This window comes from Pan paniscus, chromosome 5 (genome assembly GCF_029289425.2).
Source record: "Pan paniscus chromosome 5, NHGRI_mPanPan1-v2.0_pri, whole genome shotgun sequence".
NCBI classification, from domain to species: Eukaryota; Metazoa; Chordata; class Mammalia; order Primates; family Hominidae; genus Pan; species Pan paniscus.
In genome coordinates this window covers 172,476,933-172,503,325 of record NC_073254.2, presented here as the reverse complement: position 1 = coordinate 172,503,325, position 26,393 = coordinate 172,476,933, and the positions used below count along the sequence as shown (strand labels likewise).

The window sequence follows — 26,393 nt, the reverse complement described above, 5'->3', positions numbered from 1 at the left end:
GTATTCCTGCGTATGTGAAAAATAGAGATTTCTACTCCTGACTACACATGGGCAATGTATAGCCCATGTATATTTTCCACCAAATTATTGATATTTTTAAAAAATTACCCCAAGGAAATACACTGTCCTGTATTCTAGACAAGATCATAAAGCAAATTTACAACAGATTTTATTGCCTTTTATTATTTTATGCCTCTCTGGGGCTTTACTTTTGGAGCTAGATATACAGAGACACAGAGATGTGATGCCATTGCCGATCTTGGCCATTTCAACTTGACAGACTCAACCTCAGACAAACTCATCAAACCAGATGGCCACGGCAAGATTTGATGATCTGCAGAGGCCATCACTCAGGGTCCTGCCTCCATTTCCTCTTGGCCTTTTCTGATACTCAGTGCCTTTAGACACTTTTAAAGTTGCTGATTATCTCTTAGCTCCTCTCCTCCCCCAACCACCAATGCGGACAAACACACACACTGAACTCTCTGTCATGTGGCTTCTCAGATGCAAGCATGACTTTGGGGTCTTCTTCATCTGTGCAGATACTCACAAATAAAAGCTGGGCCTGCTTATCTGTGCCTTAGTGCCCTAAAGTGGGGGCAGCTATGCCATAAGGGACCCAGAGTTCAGGCCTCATACGAGATCAAGTCACAAGAATTTTCCTGGCATTGAATCAGTTTCATGGGCCATGTCAATTTTGAACCACCCCAGTATATTAAAAATAGAGGAAAGTGTGAAAATAGTATTACACAAACAATAACATCTTTAGCAAATTAGCAACTAAGCATATATAACACACAATAATTTTTTCATGGAAAACTTAATTGAAACTATTTTTTTACCTTAACTGGCATTTGTTTATTTATTTATTTTTAAATTGCAGATTCAGGGGGTACATGTGCATGTTTCTTACATGAGTATATTACATAATGGTGGGGATTAGGATTCTAGTGTACCTGTTACCTACATATGAAACTATTTTAATTGATGTAAATATTTGATACTAAAGAAGTCAATTTAGAATTTTAAATGAAATGTAGAATGTATATTTATTGAGAATTAAATACGTTAATTCAGCAAATAGGCATGGTAGCAAATATTCCTACTATGTGCAGGTTTTCAGCTCCAGGGCAACAGGTGAGGGGCACAGACGAGGTCCAGGCGTTTGTGGTGCTCCAATCTAGAGGTCTGAGAAGCATCTACGCAATTGTTCTTTGTATAATACCTTTGACTTTGACTTAAATGTCCCACCACAGAGAAAATGCCTGACAATGTAACTGCTATTTACTAGTTAATTATAACAGTTTGTAGAAATATTAATTCAAGGCACACTATAGGCAGTAGTATCTCCTACGGGGGAGTGAGTCCTAAGTTGGCCAATGCACATGCCGTCTGTGTGTTTCAATGGCTATATGATTTCAGGCCCTTCATGAGCCCTTCTAGCTCCCTCGAGAGACAGTGAGAGAGAGACACCCTGTGCCAACCCCCAAGAATACAGCTAGAACAATCTCTCTGCCAAAGTCTAGTGAACAAAGCATAAAAACCAGAAATGAAGTGGATCAGGGAGAGAGAGAGAGGGGCAGGAGTTGGAGAAAATGGTTATCTGAGGCAAACAAACAAACAAACACCCAGAAAGGACTAGACTAAAGAGAAAACTAAGGAACGTAATAAAGAGATAAAGGTAAAAAGCAGAGATAGGGGCTCAGGCCAAGTTCAAGGTGAATATTAGAATGATCTTTTCATGGAGGTAGGAACTTTTACTAGGCCTGGGCATGGGTACTTAAAGTAGCTCATAAAACAATTAAATTGTCAATTTTAAAATCAATTCTCATTTATTGAAAAATATATATTAGGAGCCTATAATAAGCTAAGCTTTGAGGGTGAAAAGCTTGAATTATTATTATTATTGAAATGGAGGCTCGCTATGTCACTCTCAGGCTGGAATGCAATGGCGCGATCTTGGCTCGTTGCAACCTCTACTTCCCAGGTTCAAGCGATTCTCCTGCCTCAGCCTCCCATGTAGCTGGGATTTCAGGCATCCACCACCATGCCTGGCTAATATTTGTATTTTTAGTAGATATGTGGTTTCACCGTGTTGGCCAGGCTGGCCTTGAACTCCTGACCTCAAGTGATCCGCCTGCCTCAGCCTCCCAAAGCGCTGGGATTACAGGCATGAGCTACCACGCCTGGCCAAGTTTGACTTATTAAAACAACTAAAAATTATAAGTTTCCTCAATGGCACCAACTCAGTCTCTCGATTTGATGTAACACCTCTGTGCTGGTATATTGGGCTCACTTGGAGATGCAATAAATTGGGAAAATCACAATTTAGGAATCATTGATGTATGATCAAGAATGTTTGGGAATATTGTCTTCCCATCTTGGTCTAAAAAGTAATTCTGGTTTTTGTCAAGAAAACTTGAACAGGCTATCAAATTTACAATGCTTGGTTTTTTTCATTCTTCACACCTTTTAAAAAAGTAACACAATTTCAACACTTAATGCCTAGGCAACGTTTGCAATTTGGATTCAGATCATTTTTTAAAGGTGTGTTTCCGAGAGTTCACTTCGTGAATGGTTCTGCCAGTGGTTTTGTTTTACTATTTCTGAAAAATTAACATATATATGTATATATATGTAAGAACTTATTTATTCTGCAAAACATATTGTACCTGTATTATCTTTTCTATTTTCCAGTTACCCTAATGTTCAGTTATCTAGAAAAATAACAATAACCATAGCCAACTATTATGGAGGACTTAACCATGTTTCAGTCCTAAGTATTTGATTTTTACCAAACACTTAACATGATGGATGTGAGATAGGTATTATTATCCTTTTTTGCTGATGAGGAAAGTGTAGGCAGAGAGAGGTTAAGTGACTTGCCCAAGGTCACATAGCTGATGAGCCAGGTTGTCTTCAGCACTAGGCTTAAAATGTGACCACAAAGCTATTGCTTATCGTACTTGTAGAGTGATTATACTGACTAATTTATTATTCTTAGTATTGATTTGGCAAAGTAAGGCTTTCAGTCATAAGGAATCATGAAAGTAGCCATTAGGCTCTGCCACTTGCTACACATCCTTATTGCAGTTACCAACCCTACCTAGGTCACTTGCCTTCCTTTCTTGAAGATTTTATTTCCTGGATGAGAATGCATGTCATAATTCTTAATAACTTCAGTAACCTAGAGATGATCCTCCCAATATCATGACCTCTCAGGTTCTTGACCTCTTCCCCCAGGATCCTGTCCTACACCCAACCCTAGCCACTCACTCCACAGTCATAGCCTAGAATGCTCATCACCAGTAAATGAGACCCCTCCACAAGCTCTTTGTCAAGTACCTTCCTCTCCAGTCAGACAAGGCTTCATCTCCTCTGTGCCCTATAATCTGTTACCCTACCACCTTTTCACTGTATCCTGTTCTCTTCACCATCTCCCTTTGTGCTCTGCTTAAATGCAATGTAAAAGCCCCACTCGTCCACATCCTCGCTTGCCTTGTCCGTATTTGACTTTGTTTTACTGTCCTGGTAAAAACACAATGCCGGTGAAACCCAGCTCTTTGCCTAGTTCATGCCCACACACATGTAGCTGACTGTGGCTGGAGAAAAACACACCCCCAGGCGCGATGACTAACCCAAGTGGGCCCTTAATGGTGCCTGGCAATCAGAAGGCATTTCCCGACTCCATTCCCTCTTCATTTCTGGGACAACTATTTCATATCTTGTCTCTTCAAACCTTCCACACCTCCTCCCCATCCTCACTCTTAGCTGATGACATTACTTCCTTTTTCTTTGAGAAAATAGAAGCAATCAGAAAAGAATTTCCACCAGCTCCCACGGCCACATCAACCCACCTACTTGCATCTGTGCCCAAATACGCGCTCTTCACTTCTGTTACTATGGGTGAACCATCTGTGCTCTGGGCCGAGGCCAACCTCTCTATGTGTACATTAGATCCCACCCTCTCTCCAAAAGGTAATTCCTGTCCTTCCTCCCTTCTCTATTTTTTTCTCTTTCTTTCTTTGTTAGAGTTTACTCATCCACATAGAAATATGCTGCCATTAACTCATCTTTAAAAGTCTTTTTCTTAGCCCCACTTCCCCTCCCAGCTACTGTCCAATTTTCTTCCTTCCTTTTACAGCAAAGCTCTTTGAGAGAATTGGCTCCTTCTTCTTTCTAAATTCTCTTCTCATTCTTTCTAAAATCCATTCCAATCAAGCTTTTATCTTGCCATCTACCATGTGAAGTTTACCAGGCTTTGCCTCATTCCTCACCCAATGGCCAGTTCTCAGTCTTCTTACATCACCTGTCACAAACATTTCACATAGTTGTCCCTTTACCCTTGAAAGACTTTCTTTAAGGCATGGTGGCTCATACTTATAATCCCAGCATGTTGAGAAGCCAAGGCAGGAGGAGCACATGAGTCCAGAAGTTTGAGACCAACCTGGCCAACAAAGCGAGACTCTGTCTCTACAAAAAATAAAAATAAAAAATTAGGCATAGTGGTGCATGCCTGTAGTCCCAGCTACTCGGGAGGCTGAGGCAGGAGGATCACTTGAGCCCAGGAATTAAAGGCTGCAGTGGGTAAGCTATGATTGTGCCACTTGTAGTTTCCTTCCTACTCCCCTGGCTGTACCTTTCTGGTCTTCCCTATTCTTTCAACAAATATCTGTTGAACTTTCTCAGTTGCAAAGCAGTGTTTTAGGCATTTGTGATACATCTGTAAGCAAAACAGACAAAAATCCCTTCCCTTAGATAATTTACCTTCTAGTGAGAGGAGGCCGATAAAAATAATAAATATAAAAAATAAGTACATTTAGGTTAGAAAGTAAAAGGACATGGGATATTAGGTGTTGTTGCAATTTTAAATAGGGTTGTCAGTGAAGCCTCATTGAAAAGATGACATCAAACAGGCAAGCATATTCCCTACCTTGAGGTCTTTACCTTTGCCATCCTTCTGGAATGTTCTCATCCCTCAGTCTGAAATATCCTCTTACTGATATTCCCGTTATGTTCTTCTTCATCTCTTTAAGGCCTTTACTAAAAGGTCCCCTCTTCGTCCACCCTTTTCTGGCCACCTCTTTTGAAATTACAACTTCCCCCAAACTCCCCTTCCCCTTTCCCATTTGATGTTTCTCTTTAGCATTTATCATCATCTCAACTGTTACCTGTTTTAATCATTTATCTTATCTTTTGCTTGATTTTCTGCACTATAATGTCAACTCCATAAAAGTGGGAGTTATTGATTTTTTTCACTGTTGTCTCCCCATATTCAGGTTCTCAAAATTGCAATTGGGTCAATATTGATAATGCATACTTTCTAAAAATGTGTGCATTTGACTAAGTCTTCAGAATTATTAGCATAAAATTGTTCAAAATATTGTTTTATGTATTTTGTGGTGTTTTCTGTGCCTATGTATATTTCCCCAATATTGTTTCTTTGAACCGCCTCACTTTCCTTAATCACACTTTGGCATTGTTGATTTGCTCCACAATGTTCTAACCTTCTTTTTTCATCCATTTTCTTTCTTTCTTTCTTTTCTTTTTTTTTTTTTTTTAGATAGGGTCTGGCTCTGTTGCCCAGGCGGGAGTGTAGTGGTGTGGTCATGGCTCACTGCAGCCTCTGCCTCCCAGAATCCAGTGATCCTTCCACCTTAGCCTCCCGAGTAGGTGGGACTACAGGCATGGGCCACCACACCTGACTAATTTTTGTACTTTTTGGAGAGATAGGGTTTCACCATGTTGCCCAGCCTGGTCTCAAACTCCTGGGTGCAAGTGATCTGCCCACCCTCCTAAAGTGCTGGAATTACACACGTAAGCCACAGCACCCAGCCCCATTTTTTTTTCCCAAAGGAATGACAGTATTTTCATGATATGGCTGCTATGTGAGAATAGACTGGGTTAGGAATGGAGACCAGAAGCCAGGGTACCATTTCCATCATCCAATTAGAGTGCTTTGAACAAGGGAAGTAGCTGTAGAGATGGTGAGAAATGGACAGACTGAATACGTTTTGAGGGAAGAACAATTTTCAGCATTAGATACATACCATGAAAGAAGAAGAGTCATAAATGGCACTATGATTTGGGGGCTGTGCAACTGAAAAAACAGTTTCTATCAAGAATAGGAGACAATGAAGCGGCTTTGGGAGGAAAGATCAGGAATTCAGCTTGGGGTATGTTGAGTCTTTTTCTCATCCAAGAGGATATGTGGAGTAAGCAATAGGTAAGAGAGCTCAGGGAAGAAGTACAGCCTGGAGATAAAAATTCGGAGTCATTGGCATCTAGAGGGATGTTTAAAGCTCTGAGACTGGAGAAATTAAATAAAGAAGTATATACAGAGAAGAGCAAGGGACCAAGGACTGATCCTGGAGGGAATCCAGTATTAAGAGATTGAAGAGTAGAAGAACCAATAAAAGTCTGAGAAGGAGCAACCAGTGAAGTTGGAGGAAATCCAGCTACAGTGTTGTCTTAGAAGCCATGGGAAGCAAACGTATGGAGGATAGGGTATTTTCAGAAGAATTGCCACAGTGATCCTTAAAATGCAGCTGAGATAATTTCACCAATCTGCTCAAAATTCCTAGCTGGCTTCCATTATCAAAACCCCAGAAGTTCTTACAAAGACCATTCCTGCAGCCCTTTCCCTTCTTTACCCAACAAGCTGCTATAACACTTGCTTCCTTTGCTCTATCTCATTTAGAGAGGCATGTTGATAAACCCCACAGTGATGTTGATAGTTCAGGTTCTCCTTACAGTTCTATCAGTTTTTCCTTTATATATTTTGAGGTTTAATGGGCATGCTCAAGTTCAGGAATAATGTACCTTCTAGTAAGTTGAAAGTTTAATCTTTATGCAATTAATTATAGGTGGTTTCCAACTTATAGTGATTCAACTTACAATTTTTGACTTTACAGTGGTGCAAAAGCAATATACATTCAGCAATGACATGTGATATGATATTCTTATATGAGATATTCAACATTTTATTATAAAATTTGGCTTTATGTTAGATAATTTTGCCAAACTGTAGGCTAATGTGAGTGTTCTGAGCACATTTAATGTAGGTGAAGCTAAGCTATAATGTTTGGTTGGTTTAGGCGTATTAAATACATTTTTGACTTACAATATTTTCAACTTACAATGAGTTTTATTGGGACATAACCCCATCATGAGTCAAGGAGTGTCTGTACTTGTAATACTTCTGTTCTGAAATCCGTTTTGTCTGATATTAATGCGTTTATATCAGATTTCTCTTAGTAATTGCCTGACATGTGTTCCATTTTATTAATTTTAACCTATCCATGTTCTTAATGATTAGGTGTATCTTTCATAAAAAGAAGATAGTTCTGTTTTGTTTGTTTGTCCAATCTGGTAATCTCTGTCTTTTAACTAGTAAATTTCTACTTTATTCACATTTATTTATTATTATTGATATACTTGAATTTGTTTCTAGCATCTGAGTCTTTGCTTTCTAACTGTTCTACTTTTTCTTCTTTTCTACTTTCTAGCTATTTATAAGTTGATTAAGGAGGTTTTGCTTTTTGTCTCCTTCCTCATTTTTCTTATTCCATGGTTTTATTTCTACTAGCATGAAAGTTATAAACTCTAGTTGTACAGTATGATTGCCCTCAAAATTTGACCTTAGATATTTAACAAAATTGAAAGTTAGCCATATCTTAACCTCCTCTTAATCAATATAAGGAATTATGAATACTTTAACCAAACCACTCTCCTTTTTATCGTACACATTGTTGTCAAGTATTAAATTATTGACATTTTTCTAGCATGATAAGTTTGTTGTTTCTGCTGGTTCTCTCTCATGGTGGGTTTTTTCCTGTGGTTCGTGGTCTCTGCTTTCCTCCTATTGTATTTGCATTTGCTAATAACCTGATGTTAGCCCTCATTGAGGGTTCTGACTAAATGGAGGAGATCTCATTTCAGTGTCCTCATCCTGTTTACATTCCAAGACTCAATCTCTCTCAGCAGTGGTGTAGATATTTGCCCAGGACAATCCGGATTTGTCTATTTGTTTTTTGCCTACAGGTCTGTGATCTAGTTTTTGGGTCATGTTTTACTAAGAATGGGGGACCTAAAATATTTCATTTACTTCCTGTGAACCCAGCAAGGTGAATTAAAATCATATATTTTGCCCAGCATCTAGCTGCTTTATAGTGAGATGGCCTTTCAGAGGAATCAGTGACATCATGCCAACTGTTGAAGTTCTTTTTTTTTTTGAGACAGAGTCTTACCCTGTTGCCCAGGCTGGAGTGCAATGGTGTGATCTTCCCTCACTGCGACCTCCACCTCCTGGGTTCAAGTGATTCTCCTGCCTCAGCCTTCCAAGTAGCTGGGACTACAGGTGCACGCCACCATGCCTGGCTAATTTTTTATATCTTTAGTAGAGACGGGGTTTCACCATGTTGGCCAGGCTGATCTCGAACTCCTGACCTCGTGATCCACCAGCGTCCGCCACCCAAAGTGCGGGGATTACAGACATGAGCCACCACACCCGGCCTAAGAAGTTCTTTTATCATATGTGTGAAAATGTTTTTGTTTGGGTAGCTTGTAAAGACTTTTTCAATATAGTAGATACTTAAAAACTGTCACAAATCAGAGCTAGCTGGGGTGATAACTCCAAGTGTGCTCTGCAGTCACTTGGGAAAGTTTCAGCCCAAAAGTTTCAGCCCAACCATAAGCTACAGTAATGTGTCTGTGTGTGGTAAAGGAGGTAGAGAATGGCTAGAATACTCATCATCAATAGCTGCTCTAAGAACACCTGTTTGTTCTCTACCGTCCTGTGATGAGTTCTTGGCTTCACATAGTACCCTCCCTTGAGGCACACATGACTTGTGAGTATCTCTGCACTTACCTTCAGAGTCAAAGCAGGTCAAAATGTGATCATAGCAAAATATATCAGGTTAGAAATAGTTTGGCCCTAAGGTTTTTCTACCATGTTAAAATGTCATATGTGGGCAAGCATATGCAAACCTGAACATTTTAATTTATAATAGAAAAGTCTTCACTTGTCCCACCATCACATGTGTCTCTTGATTTTAGGCTGGTTTTGCTACTAATTTATCTAATTTGCTAAATTTTAGTATGAAATAAAAATATTAATTTTAATGTATTATTTTGGTGGTCTAATATGTCTTACTTTTTCAATGAGTGACACATTTTTAAGTACTGTATTTATTCTGCAATCAAGACACAAACTAAGCTCTAGAAATTAAGGCATGAATCTCCTTTCACCTGACTTCTTCCTTGCTTCTATGTGAGAAATTGGTGAGGGAGTGTAAAATATATGTACATCTTTTTAGAAATTAGTTTGTCAATGATGAAAAACACAGCAAACAAATCAAAGAAGATTCAAATTAACCTAAATAAATGAATCAAACCTGTGGAGTTCTATACAGTCTATAATTAATATTTATTAACATCACATTTAATCTTCTCACTGTGTTACCTATGGGGTATTCCCTGCACTTGTTTGAAATTTTCTAATCAAAAGGGTATTTCAAAATATATTGTAATATGATTGATTTACTTTAGATGGCAAGCAAATACCACTTTATAATAGTCTGCATGCATTCAAAATAAAATAACAGTAGAAAGCCTAATCTCTTTTGCCATTAAAGGTTTCAATTTGTCATGCTCAGTTTTAAGCTTTTAAAAACCAACATATCCAGAAAGGCAAAAAATACTAAAATCATTTCATAGCAGTAATTACATTTTCCTTTGGATCATGTGCCTTTAAAACGTCTGAATGCATTGCTGTGCAAGTGTCATGTGTGTTTTAAAGATGCATAATTATTAGATGCAGTTCCAGCATAGTGTTTTAAGTACAAGCACCCAGCTCCTATTCAAGGTAAGAGCCTTTGACAGGCACCAAGCTGCCTCTGAATGTGGCAGCGGGATCAAATTGTTGAATACATTGACTCATCGGTGCGGGCTGGAAATTATGCTTCTTAGCCCTCTGTGAAACATGTTTTTCATTTTTTATTTTTTTTAAACTGTATCTTAGGATCTGCTTCAAAACACAGATGCCCACAAAAGAGCATTCCATGAAATCTACCGGACCAGGTCTGTTAACGGGATTCCAGTGCCACCTGATCAATTAGAGGACATGGCCGAGAGGTAAGAGAATATCTGCATTTAAATGAAGTCTCTTTTTAAAACACTAGGTGGATGCTTTTTATATTTGTTTTATTTTTTCATGATTTTTTTTTAACAGAGGCGCCTACCTTTGGTAAATAGAAAGCGGGCTCCCATAAGACATGCTAAGAATGCCACCATTCTAATGTATTATTAACTGAAAAGAGTGACTCTGAATTTATCCACAGCCTAGAAATCACAGAAACGGTTTCTTCAGAGGCTGTATTTTTGTTCAGTACTGTAAGGAACATTATGTAATATTGCAAAAACAGCTTATAAAAGAAACAGACGAGAGATGTGTTGGCAGGGGAAAGAACTAAATCGAAGACTTCAATCATTCATGTTTTGCTTTTAAATCCAGAGCTAGAAAAGGAATCGGATTTCCAGAAAATGATCAGCCAGAGTTAGAAGAGCTTGTGGCTGCATTCTATTTAAGGCTGACATGTAACAGGTTAAGTAAGCATCAGTTCTGTTACTATTAGTTACATTCTATAAATTCTCCCTGTTTTATTTCTAGGTTTCAGTTTGTTTCCTCCACATCAGAGCTACACCTAATGAAAATGGAATTTTTAGAATTAAAGTACCGTCTGCTCTCACTGCTGGTTCTTGCAGAGTCAAAGCTGAAGTCTTGGATCATTAAGTACGGGAGGAGAGAGTCAGTGGAGCAGCTTCTACAAAACTACGTGGTGAGTCCCCGGTGCTTTGACAGAGAATTCCTATGAGCCATGGATTTAGCAACACGGTTCAGTTTCTTTGATGTTGTTATTTTAATTCTTGAATTTAAACATAAAGATAGCGTGTGTTAAATGGGTTAGATACAAGTTTATGAGCTTTTCAGAATTATCTGAAATCTAAACCTATTTCTTTGGAATTTGATTATTTAAAATCCCCTAGTTCAGTTTAGTTTAATGCTTTGCTGCATTAATCATATGGGACCATCCTGACTGGCTTTATTGATTTTTTAAAAAAGTTTTTGTATGGCATACCCACATTTTTTATTGGAGGTCACCATTTCAACTACATTAAAATACTTAAAGATTACCTTCATGTCTTTTAAAATTCAACTATGACTAGTTTAGAACCATTCTCAAGTGTCCAAGTGGGAGCTATCTATTTTTTTTACATTGTGTCCACTGTGTCTTTTTTTACCGTAATTCCCTGGGCTTCATTGCCTCTTGTGTGCACCCTGGAAGAGTAACATTTTGTCTATGAATCTCTGTACCAACTTAATTTTTAAAGATTATCTCACATTTTGGGCTATCAATATAGATAATTCTATGTTTACTAGAATCATAGACCTGCATTGATGAAAGAATTTGTTTGCTCTGTAACTAGCAGTTTTCACTTACATGTAATTAGTGTATTATAGATACTAAAGACAGGTTATTTCTTAGTTAATTAAACATGGCCATCCTACAAATTAATTTTCAATGCAAATTTGCTCATAAAATTAATGTTAATAGAGTATCTTAGTCTTGTACTGTTTCATTTATGTTTAAACACAAATACTATGATAAATCAATGACCTTTTAAAATATAAACCCATTTGTAACTTGATTAGTCACAGTGACTCTAAAACATGTTCTGCTTGAAGTACTTATTGAAACCATATTTTCACTGAAGCATCTTAGAACTATAATCTGTTTTGCTACATTTTAATTTCATTTTCTGTGACGGGTGAACAACATACAGTTGAGAAAAAAATGATTTAACTGCTTTACAGTAAAATCTTTCCCTAGATTTACTAAAATTGTCTAGGAAACATTTGTTCCAAAATGCAAAATCTGTTATGTTCCTTTACTCATTTTTAGTTGTTTTGGAAAGTTATGAAAAACTTGATTTTAAGCTTCAAGCAATTACGTTAGTTCTTCAAATATGAAATACAAATATGCATGTATATTTTCAGATTTAGTCATGCCAAATGATACCCTCTCAGCCCAGTAGTTATTTATACCAGACACAGTCTTTGTTCTGGATATTTCAGAACAGCCAATCAGATTTAAACAGCTAATAAGACTATTCCACCAGGTTAATGTTCCAACACAATGATATTAATAATTCTCTTTTTCTCAAATGATATGTGAATAAACAATTATTAATGATAAAAACGTTAGTACTCCCTGCCTACTTCATCAAGTTCACTCAGCTACTAATTCCAAACTGCCTTGTAACTTTCATAACTATTCATAAAATTGCTGATTATCCTACATACGTAGCATGCTTTAATTAACATTTCCTAGTACTCTCATCTGCTACCGAAGAATACCTACTTATCACTCGTGTTTCTTTTCTGTGAAGGGTTTTAAGGTAATTTTGTTTGACAGTTTTGATAACCGTGGAATATGGAGCATTTCCTACATGCCAAGTGTTTTACATGCATCATTTCTCATCTCAGTGATGGCCCTACAGGCTGGGGGTTTCACATTGTTTTAGATACCAAGGAGCCAGTGCAGAAGCACTGAGGTTCCATAGACTCAAGTCACTTGCTCCTGGCGGCACACGCTGCAGGTGGTAAATTGTGGAATCAGAAATTGAATCCATATCTTTCCAAATCAAAAGCCCTTGGGCTTAAGTGCTGAATATCACAATCTAAAAAAAATTGTAAAAAAAATTTTTAACTTAAAAGACCAAATCATTGATATGGTATCTTACGTCTTAGTGATCTAAAGAATGTAATTCACATAAATATCAGTTCGATTTAATATTGGTCCATACCTGACAATATTTTACACTTACATACCTGGAAGTGTACTGTGAAAGCCTCATAGTTGCTATTATTTATATATGAGGCAGCACGGTTGTAGTGGTGGGGAACTGATGAAGTGCAGATACCAGCCACTAGAAATGTGTTTGGTCGTGGTTTAGCTACTGAGCACCCATGTGTCTGTGAATAACTTAATTTCTAGAAGGCTTAGTCTTTCCCCAATGTTTAATAATGATAATGATGATGATAATAATAATAATAATAAAATGGTAGGAATTTTTCTAGGGAACAAAGACTGACATATACTGTTTTTATTCTATGTTAACACCTAATAGAGCCTCTCTTATCCTTTTAGAGTGTTATGGAAAATCATTCATTATAGAACAGGCTATTTCAAAGAGGCTGAAAACTTTCAAATAAAATCACGAATCACCAAAGTCAGTTTTGTAAGTGCAATTCTTTCCTTGGTTTACACCCCCCACACTCCCCCAAAAAAGGGCTGGGGGCAGCAGCTCACACACACCTGTAATCCTAGCACTTTGGGAGGCTTAGGTTGAAGAGTCACTTGAGGCCAGGAGTTTGAGACCAGCCCGGGAAATATAGTGAGACTCTGTCTCTACAAAAAATTTAAAAAATTTAGCCTGGTGTCATGGTGTACACCTGTAGTTTCAACCACTCAGGAGGCTGAGGCAGGAGGATGGCTTGAGCCCTGGAGTTCATGGCTGCAGTGAGCTATGATCTTGCTGCTGCACTTCACCCTGAGCTACAGAGTGAGACTCTATTTCAAAAAAATAAAAATAAAAATAAAAAATAAAAATAAATAAAGTATTATAATAAGCTACATGCTTCTACATCATCTAATAACCAAAGTAATATTCGGGCCATAAATTTTCCGTAATTATATTTTCCTTAGTCACAATTCTCAATTCAGACTTATCCATCCTGCAAAAAAGAAAGAATACTTTTTTTAAGTGTTAGAGAAAGAGAATGTACATCCTAGCTCAGATATGCAGCCACTGAGTGCTTAAAGAATTCCTGGAAAATACTTCACAAATCCTTTCTGTCATTAATTTAGGCCACATGCCATTGGTAAGTGATTGCATGCTGTAATGCAAACCAAAAGGTAATTGGTTTAGTCCTTGCTGTCAGAATTGTTGACAATGACCAAAACATGTGCTTCCATTTCACCATGGAATAAAGAGGCTAATATTTCAATCTTTCACATGAAAGAAAAAAAAAACAGCTCTTGAAATTGTGGACTGTGTGAATGCAACATAGTGTGAATATTCATTTTATTATTCATAATTATATTTTAATGTAAATAGTCTTGATAAACCTCTCCTCAATGTTAATTTTAAATATCTCGAATAATCTGGCATAGTTTCATTCAAGTGAAATTGATGAGCTTCATATTTATTATATTTACACTCATCTTGTGAAAGTAGAAATGCAGTCACTAACAGTAAAGTTAAATACCAAAAATAAGTATGCCACTTACTTTTCTTGAAGCACCATCAACTTTAAAAGTCCCCTGACTAAAATGGCTTATTTGTTGAACTTGGGATCCAAGTTTCAACCTTATTTTGAAAGAAATAAATGAATCTTGTTATTATTATTTTAAACATGCATTTGTATTTACTTTTGCATTTTTCTGACAGGTGTGTCTAAATAGCTTACAGTAAAATGGAGATTTAGCAGTTCTGCCAAAGTGATTCAATAGATAAAATAATCCATATTGCTGAATGCATTTACTCCATATTCAGAAAAAAAGAACCAAATTAAATGGACCAGTACAAATTTTAAAATACAAAATAGGTATCTTTCTTTAAAAATTAATCATCCAGTCTTCCTAATAGCCAAATTCAAAAATACATTAATGAGTGTCTACAGCATTTATAAAACATTCTTTCTGAAAACATTCTCCCCTCTTTCCTGCCTCGTGGACCAGAAATTAAATTGGAAATAAGCTTTTCTCACTTGTTCATTTTTAATTATTTTGTAAACTTCTCTAGCAAAAGCATATTTAAGTCTTCCTGTGCACCACATGCATTATTTCCCATTTCTTTGACACTTAGAAAAATTGTTTTGCTATTAGCTTCTTGAAATTTGTACCAATACTAAATGCAGACTCTTTTCTAAACTTTGCCAAATATAATTATTTCTTCAATTTCTTACGCAGTATCTTGAACATTAGGTATAATTTTCCATTTTTGATCAAATAATGAATTGCTTGTTTAGTTAAATTATTCAAAATTTAAATTCTAGTAAATTATTCTTTTCTCAACTGGGTTGTAATAAGAAGATATAAGGCTAAATAGTGAATTAATCAGAATACTATTGTCTGACTTTTTTCTCAAACAAATAAAATAAAGCCAATTAAAGTTATTGAATGTAGTATTCATCATGGAACCTCTCATTCCAGCTTTCTCTATTCACTTTATCCCTGAAGAATAGTTAATTTATAAGTAAATGCTTTATAAACATAAAATGATATGAAATATGTTATAGATACAATTTTTAAAATGTTATCTCAAAACATGATAAACAGTTATCAATAAAAATCCAGAGATTTCTATGAAATTGCTGTATGAATAATGTTTCCTCTGCACACAAGTGTCTTGCGTCTCTATATTAAGCATTCATCAGCGTGCTATACAAGAATTCAGCTGGTTTTTGAAGGCTAATTTTGTATTTATGACCGTGACATTTATCAAGTATTTTAATAGATTCAAATCATAGGAACTCATTATACTATCGCAAGAAATTAAAGAGCCTTTGGTGATATGTTCTTAACTGTAATTGCATTAATTTTCTACTTTCAAGAAGTAATAATAATCTTTGAAACGCACATTATTTTATATTCCTAAAAGTGAACAATAATATTTACCTAAGGACTTTTTTGTCTATTCTCAATTTTATAGTATTCACTTTCCAGTAGTGATTCTATTATATATATAAATTACAAATAGATATATAAACATGTCTTACTGCAATTTTTCTATAATAGGTCATTGAAATGTGAGACCATTGATAACATGGATAGAATATGTAATTATTTCCAATTTTTCTACTGACTTTTTATTTTAAGGGAAGCATTTGTGCACTGTCATTTATTTATAACCTGGAGTTCCTCAGAGCAGTCATTCACCAGGATTAATGTTCAAAGAGCAACAGAATTCCGCAGCTGAGACACAGTGGGACACTTTAAAATGTTCTTCTAAATTTAGTGTTTTCTAAATGTTAGACCCAAGTTCTCTGGAGAAATTTCTGTCTCTTCAAAAAGCAAACCCTTGGTTGGTGAAGAAATAGAATATTTTCTCAGTCCTGTACTGGGTTAGAATCAAAAGCGTGGAATCAATTTATGTGTTCAGAATGATCTTAGGTAATTTGTAGCAGTGGAATTAATTTTATGTTTTCAAGAAGACTGAGATTAACAAATTTGGATAAACTGTGCTTATAGCTATACTGAAGAAAATTGACTTTGGCATTCTACATGAGCCTAATGTTTGCTATCTTCTAACCATTCCTCCTTTTCTAGTCTTTTATAGAAAATAGCAAGTTCTTTGAACAATATGAGGTGACATACCAGATCTTGAAACAGACAGCTGAGATGTATGTCAAAGCAGATGGTTCAGGTAAAACATACTACAGAATTCGTTGCAACGTAGACTGCAGTAGAATTTAGAGCCTGCAGGTTTCTATCTGATCAGATCATTCTTTCTCTCCGTGGAATTTTTGAGTGACCTTGCCCTTGGCCAGGAGAACACATACTGGATTCAGTTCCCTTGGCTTTGTACAATGCCTAACCTGCATAATCATTCTGTGTGTGTGTGTGTGTGTGTGTGTGTGTGTGTGTGTGTGTGTGTTCTTCTAAGAGAGAACAAAATAAGCATTCATTTTCTAAATTGCATCTAAGGATTAAAGGCAAAAGCGTAGAATAAGTTAAGTATTACCAATCAAGTAAATGAGAAATTAATTAGTGTAAAGACACAATTTGTAAAATACATTTGTTTTCCATTTGTAATTACGTCTGTCATATTTGTTGGAAATGAACTCTGGCATTTGTGATGGATACTATTGCACACGAATGTATAAGACCATAGAAAAAAAGGTGTAGAGGATTTAAAATATGAGATAAGGGTTATAATTGGTTTTATCTGTTTCAGTGGAAGAAGCTGAGAATGTGATGAAATTCATGAATGAAACCACCGCTCAGTGGAGGAATCTCTCAGTAGAAGTGAGGAGTGTGAGGAGCATGCTGGAAGAAGTGATCTCTAACTGGGATCGCTATGGCAATACAGTGGCTAGTCTTCAAGCCTGGCTAGAGGATGCTGAAAAAATGCTCAATCAATCAGAAAATGCCAAAAAGGTAAGATTGGTTCATGCAAAAAGAAAAGACGTTTGATGTATGTAAAAATGAGAGACTTTTACAGCGTAGCTCACTAGGGGGTCGCATATATTTACAAGTGTCACTCAAGAATCTTGACTTTGCCTGAAAAGTTGCACTTTCAGGTTAGCAACAGACCAATAAATACACTGCTTAATAGAAGCTGATGGAGGGTTGAGTAAATCCAATGGGCAGCAAAGGGGAGGGCACTATATTACCCTGAAGTCTGTCTATGAAGGGGAGTGTCTAGGGCCCCAGCCTTCATGGATTTCCTGATTTAAGAGAGGATGAAAACAACTTTGTTTTCACGTAGTGCTGAAACACATACTACTGGATCTATGTGGTAGCATACACCAGTTGAACAACTGGACCATGACATTTGTATCTCGTTAGATATTCTGTTTTGGATTTTATCAGCCTTCAAGCAAGGGTCTCATTCTGGGTAGGAGTGATTTATTTTTTGGCCAGTTATAAGTGTGTATGTGTGTGTGCCTGTGAGAGTTACTGTTTTATGTTAATGTCACTTATATGTAAATGTCACATGAAATGGACTGATTTCTGCTTATATACTTCCTAATGGGAGCCTGGCATTTTTACATGGAAAATCAATTTATATGTAAGTGATACTAAAAATGCATGCATTAGAATTACCACATGCCATCCGAGATTGGTTCATCTATTATTGTTTGGACAAGTAGATGTATCACTTTTAAATGTTTTACCATTCCATATTTCATGTAGATCAACTATTCTTGTGTAGCTGAGGGAGGCAATAACTATGTACCCATACAGATTTTGGCTTTTCTGATTAGACTGGCAGTGCCCTAGTGGATGTCATACGTGTTAATTTGATCAAAAGAAATATAACCACCAGAAACAGAAGTGTTCTAATCTATTTATATATGTAGGAAGTCCTCCCACACAAGGCTTACGAAATGGATTTTGAATTATCTTTGGTATCCTTGTTTTTCACTGTGATGTGTGTTGTTTGTGTGCGTGTGCACACATACGCTTTATTTAAAATGAGTTGGAAACTGTTTCATTGCCAAGAGGGAACCCTTAAATAAATAAGAAAGTGTGTTATTGTACTAAGTGCTCTTGACTCAGATATTTAATTTAAAATTTTTTGCTTCGATGGTTTATCTCCATGATTGCTAATTATCTTAATGTACTACACTGAAATTTAAAAATCAAAAGTAGCAGGTCAAAAAGAAATTATTAAAGAAAGCTATTCTTTCTTTAAAAAGGAATAAAAGCCCCAACTTTACCACCACACGATCTATGCATGTAACAAAATTGTACTCATACCCCATCAATTTATACAAATAAAAAAGGAAGCTATATATTTCCCTAATGTATTATGCCTTTTATATGACTCTGGCACTGGTATTTACTAGCCTGAAGGTTATGCACAGGTCTCTTACACTTACAGAAATTCAGCTTTTTAATCTGTAAAACAGAAATAACAGAAAATGGTCATCATGTTTTGTTTTGTTTTCGGCAAATGATATGGCACAACTGTTCCTATAAAAAAAGACACTCAGTATCTCTAGCTCACATTTTGAAACTTTTTATCAAAAATGTGCATTTTAAAGAGATTTATGATTTATCTTAAAATTCACATGAATGTTAAAACAAAAATATTTTTCCTACTTTAGTCACTTTCATATCAGTCACTGATATTTGGTTTATGGTTTATGATATTGTGCATTATTTATTGTTTAGGATTTTTTTCGAAATTTACCTCATTGGATTCAGCAGCATACTGCCATGAACGATGCTGGCAATTTTCTAATTGAAACCTGTGATGAGATGGTTTCCCGTGACCTGAAGCAGCAATTACTGTTGCTAAATGGGCGGTGGAGGGAGTTGTTTATGGAAGTCAAGCAAGTATGTCTTTCAAATCTATATAAACCTCAACGTGTATGTGTTACAAATGTGATAAGTAGTCTGTTTAGAGAGAATGCTATTTTTAGAGCACGGGTTTCTTAAGGCAAAGCATAGATATGTTTAAAACCTGTGTGTTTTATGGTTGATTATTCATTCTTTTCCATGTATAATGGAGGAATATTACAGAAATGCATTAGTTTGATTAAGGATTATGTTGACATATGGAGCCTACTTATATGGAATGATTCTCATTTCAAATCATATTTCTTCATTTTCATGCTAGTTTCTTTTTTTCTTTCAAACTAATTGGACTTACTTCAAATTTATCTAAAATGAGAATCAAAGATTAGAGTCTTTCTTACCGGATAACAATTCCAGAGAATATGTGAAAGTGAAAGTTGTGGTTCCAGTGGTCGCGGCTAAATGGCTTTCACGATGTTCCCTCCTCCCTTTCCTTAACAGTATGCTCAAGCTGATGAGATGGACAGAATGAAGAAGGAATACACAGACTGTGTTGTTACCCTGTCTGCTTTTGCAACAGAAGCCCATAAGAAACTTTCTGAACCCTTAGAAGTCTCTTTTATGAATGTCAAGCTATTAATTCAAGACTTGGAGGTGAGGGTTTCTGAATCAAAATGAAAAGCCTACTCTGTTGTGAGAGGAAAGATCAGCAAGTTTATTCAGATCGTTGCAAAAGCTGTTTCTGTGTCTCCTGGGCATCATTTTGACATGTCTGTATGTCCCAATTTGCACCTGTCAGAAAAAAATGTATTGAACATAAAAAAGACATGTCTTGATCATATAAAGTAACTTCAAATTGTTTCTCAGTTTGGAGATTTTTTTTTCTACAACCAAGTTAAAAAGTATTAGGAAAAAACAGGAGACATCTATAGATAGCACCTGCACCTAAATACTTTCAATAATAAAGGATTTATTGCATGAACTGTGGTATTTGCATATTTTGAATAGCCTGCAGCTCTCAAAAATGAAGTAGTGGAAGAATTTTTAATGACATGGTAAGATTTTGCAATATATTGTTACATGAGAAAAGCAAACAACAGTATCATTCTTTTGTCTTTGTAAAAATTTTAAAATGGGTGTAAACACAGGAAAAAAAAACTTAATGATATATAGATAAGATGTTGGCTTTGGCTTTTACTGTGGGAGAAGACTATAAGTAATTTAAATTGTCATTATCCTAATATTTCTAATTTATAAGTTTTTATAATGGCAATGAGTTACTTTTTTTTTTAAAGAAAACCATTCTAATTTTTAAAGTCAGAATTCCCCCACATTTTAAATATACATTTACATTTTATTTTATATTTCCATACTACATTAACATGGGATTTGTTTTGGAAAGTACAAAGATCATTTCAGCTAATCTTGATGTTTTGGTCACTTTTAAAGGAAAATTTTATTAACTATATAATATTACAAATATTTATTAGTAATGAAGGGAAGCAAAAACTGGAATCATCAAAAGTTTAGTGTAAGTATTGGATTTTATACAGTGCATATTGATTTTTGTTCTGCCTTCTGTGGAATCCTGAAGTTAAGAGGAAATGTGTCATGTGTGAATCTGGCTGTTTCAATGATTCATGCAGGATATTGAGCAGAGGGTGCCTGTGATGGATGCCCAATACAAGATAATTACAAAGACAGCACACCTCATTACCAAAGAAAGCCCCCAAGAAGAAGGAAAAGAAATGTTTGCGACCATGTCAAAGCTCAAAGAGCAGCTAACCAAGGTGCGAAAATAATTTAATGCACAATAGGCTGTGTGACACCAACAGTGCCTTCAGCTTGCTTGCTACCTCCTTCTCCCCATGGGCAAAGTGTTTACTTGTTAACAATGCTTTTGTTTCTAATTGGGATTCTCAATTTAGTAACTTTGTCATGAATTAAAAAAAATAAAACTATGATGCTGATACCAAGTATTACCTCTGTTAATTTAGAAGTATTATAGCTATATTTTAATAGAAAGTTAGATACTTTTGGGGAACGGTTACATGTGATAAAACCAAGAGAGGGAAAGAGAGATAAAGAGAAACAGGAGATGAGGAGGAGGAAGAAGAGGGGATCATAAATTTAAATGAGAATTGGTTAAGATTTGTTTGCTATATCTCCACTCCAAACTTATTTGTGCAATTTTCTGCAAGCATAGCCACAAAGCCGTGGAAATTCTGACCTCCTCATCTCATGGAGCTCACTTAGGCTTAGAATATATACATTTAGGCCAGGCGCGGTGGCTCACGCCTATAATCCCAGCACTTTGGGAGGCCGAGGCGAGCAGATCACAAGGTCAGGAGTTCGAGACCAGCCTGACCAACATGATGAAACATCGTCTCTACTTAAAAATACAAAAATTAGCCGGGCATGGTGTCGTGCACCTATAATCCCAGCTACTCAGGAGCCTGAGGCAGGAGAATCACTTGAACCCGGGAGGCAGAGGTTGCAGTGAGCCCAGATCGCGCCATTTCACTCCAGCCTAGGTGACAGGGCGAGACTCTTTGTCTCAAAAAAAAAAAAAAGATTATATACATTTATACCTTTTCTGCACAGGGAACTAGATGGATGTAAGTACTAGTCATAAGCATTTTCTAGTCTATTCAGTTATTTTCCTTAAGAGCTTTGGAAGTTCCATTGGGATTTGTTATCTATCCAAATATGAATTTTAGGAAGATGGTATTGTTTGCAAAATCCACCTAGATTGGGTAATTAATTTCTAGTAAAAGAGAGAAGTGATTATAATAAATGAATGGAAATATTTTAAAATGAAGAATGGGAAAACAAAGTAGAAACAAAGTAGAAGACCCTGTTAAATAGGAAAGAAAGGTAGAAAGGAAGAGAATAACCTTTGTGACGTCAGTGGTAGGCAATTAATGAAAAAGAATGCATTCAAAAAGCTAAAATAGGAAAAATCATGACCATAAAAAAGAGAAAATTTTATCTATCAATCTGGTATGTATGAGAATATTTATGTTCAGTTCATTTTATTTTAACATTCAAGTTAGAATTATTTATAATTTAAAGGTTGTGGGCAATAATGATAATATTGGCTACTAGTAAAAGCTGCTAAACAATGAGTACAATTTGAAGTCAACATTTCCAATTTGATAACTCCCCAGCAGCTTTCAGGGCCATAGTTGGGCTTGCACATCTTGGCCTGAGCTATGCTTAGGTGTTCAGGACAACCCCTGAGAAAGCAAATTGTCATTTGCCTTTTTACTGTTTCAGATGCAGCATCTTGATAGGTTTTCTCTTCTACCCAGGAGAGATCAATAAAACACACTGATTTGTATACACATTAGTAGACTCTCTTGGTTTTGTTCAAGGTAATTATATCAGAGACTTGTTGCAGTAGCAGGATGGTAACTTTCTTTTGATGAGTGTATACTTCAGGCAGTATATCCTAGAACATAAAAACGTTTCTTCATACATAATTCTATGTTTAACAGTAGAGCAAAATGTTGCCCTCTCCCACTTTCTTCAAGGATTATTTTTTGGAATATGCCTCATCTGGTTAGAACATTATTGTCTTTACACTATATGAAAAACGAAGAATGGCTTACTAACAAATACTGATTAATTTCCTCTCCCTGATTATCTGAAAGTATGAGAAGAGGTGGGAAGTTCTTGGAGGATGAAGAGTAGACACCTCCTGGAGCTCTTGATTTCCAGGAGCTAGTGGCCTCATCTTTAAGACAATGCAGGTCTATAAACTAAAACATATTTTACAAGACAAGTGACAGGTAAGGGCTGCATCAGTTTGGACTACAGAGCCCTCCCCTAGCATGGGAAGCTTCATGAATAAATTGGTGTGACTTTAGTGCTTCGGATGAGTAGGATGTTGATAAGCAGGGAGCAGCAAAGCATGGAGCTGGTGGGAGGCAGGAAAGCACAGGCCTGTCTGGGAAGAGTGAGTCAACAGGTTTCTAAGTTTATCAGCAGTCAAGGGTTCAAGTAGGCAATCTCTTGAAAACAAAGCTGGAAGACACAGGTTGGTCTAGGTAATATAATAATAATTCGTGACTGTCTTAGGTCAGATTTCAAGGCCAAAGTGAAAATGAGTTGCATGGTTTATGAAGTATAATTTGATGCCATCTGGCTCACTAAAAACAATCATTTAGATGAGAAAGTGCTATCCAGATGGACGATTTAGATGAATTTTCATGAGAAAACTCAGTAGCCATTTATTTGTCTCAGTGGTACAGCACTATTATTTTTCACAGCAAAATTTGACAATATAGAGGAAATATCATTAAAGAAATGTCTTTGGATATTTGTAAGCACCAAATGATCATGTCACTAAAGAAAATGTTCCTCAGAGCTATGAACGCTCCCTGAGCTAGTGGCACTTAATGGTCTTTCATGGAATTTTTGTCTTTATGTTTTTAAAGGTCAAAGAATGTTACTCCCCACTCCTTTATGAGTCTCAGCAGCTGTTGATTCCGTTGGAGGAATTAGAAAAGCAGATGACGTCCTTTTATGACTCACTTGGGAAAATCAATGAAATTATCACAGTTCTTGAGCGTGAGGCACAATCGAGTGCCCTTTTTAAACAAAAACATCAGGTGAGAACAATCCTTTTCAGGAGACAATTATTCTAAAGCATGTGTAACAAGACCAGGGTGTTGCTTACAGGAATAGAAATTCAGTGAGGACAAGAAACATTTTTCTAGAATAGTACTACTAACTCAAAACAAAAATACATGTCTTGTCCAAAGATGAAAATCCATTCACTGTCAGTGGAGGGGCTATGTGAGCTGTTTGTTTCCAGGGAATGGTCTAGCTGGACTCAGGTGCAAACCAGGCTCTATTCATCTGAATCAGTAAGTTCACTGAGTTGAGCAAAGTTAGAAAAAATGGTTTGTTTTGAGCACCCAGCACCCCTTTCTATCAATGGAGCAACATTGTGATCTGGCAATACTCAGCAAGCATTTATAAACATCTGCTGTGTGCATGCGTAAGCCATGCATCCTGAGCCCCAACTACAGAAAGTGCAAAGTTCACAATGTCTCTGTGAAATAAGGGATGTGTTATAGAGATGGAGCCAAATCCGCTACTCTAACTTCAAACATTAAGGGTACCCATAATCAAAGGACTTTCTATTATTTCTCTGCTTTGTATTTATTTACTTTTCTTATAGTTCCTGTCTACTAGCAATAGACCACATATAGTCTATCCTTTTAAAAATACAAATGAAAATTTATTTACATTAAACTTTTTATGGGCTTTGTTCATGAAACGTGATCCCTAGGTTCGCTAGTAGAAAGACACTATAAGAAAATTAAATAAATATCCTGTCTCTATATTAAATAACTAAAAGATAAATATATATAAATTTTATACATATAAAACTTATACAGAGAGGATATTTATATAAAATATATAAATATTTATATTATATATACAGATATAATATTTTCATTCTTATATTGACTTTCTTTTGGAGAATCATTTACTGTTGCTTCCCACACATAGCTTTAGGCATTACCTGCTGCCTCGCTGATTGACGAAATGGTTAATTTCACTTAAAAAGGCATATGTGCCTTCATTTCTTGATACTTTGAAAACAGATAGATAGATAGATAATTTGATATATATTTATATACATATAATAAAAACAATTGCTTTCCATTTTCATCCAGTATCCATAACCTCTTACTTATGAGATCTTTACTTTGCTTCTTGAAATACAACAGTTTAAACAACCTTGAAACTCTGGAAATGTGTTTGATGTGATAATCATTTTTCTTTGTCTAATTTTTAGTAAACAGATTGTATGCATAACAGTCTCCTACTGAGTGTTGTAGTTAATTGAGTTATTTGGTTTATTATAATGAACCTATCCATCAGAGGAGAGAGACACTAATGTACAAAAGGTTTGCCACTGCATTAATTGACATAGATTCATGGGAGGAAGGTAGCATCATTAGTAGAAAGAGCCGAGAGTGTCTGAAATGAGTCTGACAGATATTCAGATCTTAGATCTAATATTGCAAATTAGGAAGCTTTGATTAGCTTTAACTTCCTCACTTTAAGATGAAGGCTATAATACCTGAGTATAAAGCTTATTGCAGATATTACATTAGATACACCATAATGTCACTAGCATATAATAAGTGGCACTATATGACTGATAGCATTATTATTATTATCTGTAGTGAAACCACAATGATTATACCACCAAACTGCATTCTCATTGTATTGATAGAGATTATCTTTCATTTTTAGACATGGTGATATCTCCTACATTTCTAAATTTGTACAAGTTGTCATTATACAATCTTTCCATAATTAAAATAATGTTCATAGCATTATTAATAATAAAATCTAATAATACATTTTGGACTTATATTACCCTTTTATCTCCTAAGTTTTCAAAAGGAAAAAGTATGTCTTTATTCTGTTTTTCCCAAAACAAACAAACAAAAAAACCATGCTCTTGATATTTGCATCTGGATATCCAAAAATGGCATCCAAATGAGCAGTTTGAAGTATTTTTTTAACGCAGTTGAGGATACTGAAATGCAAATGGTGTAATTCAAGCCAAAAAATGACCCTCTGCCTTGTGCTGGGCTCAATGATTTCCATGCTGTCTACTGCCAAAATCACAATTGCAGGCTACAAGTTAGAGGTGGAGGTGTCTGTAAGTCACCATTGCATCTTGTCCTGCAGATGTGCAACAGTTGCAAGTCTTCCCCAAGTGCATCGGTCTGCTGCCTTTTTTTATTAGGATCTGAACCCTACCATTTCATTAATAAGGCTGATAGGTTGTACACCTTCAAATATTATAAATTTAGGATATACTATATATATATATGTAGTGCATCTCTTTCAGCAAAGTGAATGTGCATTGATGCTTAATTTGTTTAGTCACATTAAAACCTGATATGTATTCATTGATTTCATGATTGTTCTCTCAATAAACCACAGGCCTATCATCTTACTAGAGGAATGCAGACCTAGACAACTTTTGATGCTCTATCATTTTCTTAATGACAATAAAATGTACATGAGGTATTTAAAAATCTCAAAAAAAAACTCTTTGTAACATTTAAATGCCTTATATAAGAAAGCACTGACTTCAGTGATTGTTTAAAATTGAGATCTTTTGAAATGTTCCACCATACTTTTGGTTTTACTTATTGGTGTTAGAAGCCTAAAAGCTATATAATGTTGTTCTTATTATCTGTAATGGTCACTCTCTTTCTTTCTCTCTCACTCTGTCTTGTAAATAACATTGTTGTGGGG

The 26,393-nt window shown here is 35.9% G+C and overlaps 1 protein-coding gene across 19 annotated transcripts in view; it reads left to right on the top strand.

The window, feature by feature from the left end:
• Positions 1-26,393, top strand: part of SYNE1 (spectrin repeat containing nuclear envelope protein 1) — a 519,329-nt gene that overhangs the window by 158,782 nt on the left and 334,154 nt on the right. For all 19 annotated transcript variants that reach the window (XM_055114235.2, XM_055114240.2, XM_034963099.3 and 16 more), the window contains 8 exons: positions 10,022-10,134; positions 10,670-10,838; positions 16,395-16,491; positions 17,023-17,225; positions 18,969-19,133; positions 19,596-19,748; positions 20,741-20,884; positions 23,537-23,710. In XM_055114235.2, the coding sequence (XP_054970210.2) occupies positions 10,022-10,134; positions 10,670-10,838; positions 16,395-16,491; positions 17,023-17,225; positions 18,969-19,133; positions 19,596-19,748; positions 20,741-20,884; positions 23,537-23,710 (1,218 nt within the window). The remainder of the gene's footprint in view (positions 1-10,021; positions 10,135-10,669; positions 10,839-16,394; positions 16,492-17,022; positions 17,226-18,968; positions 19,134-19,595; positions 19,749-20,740; positions 20,885-23,536; positions 23,711-26,393) is intronic.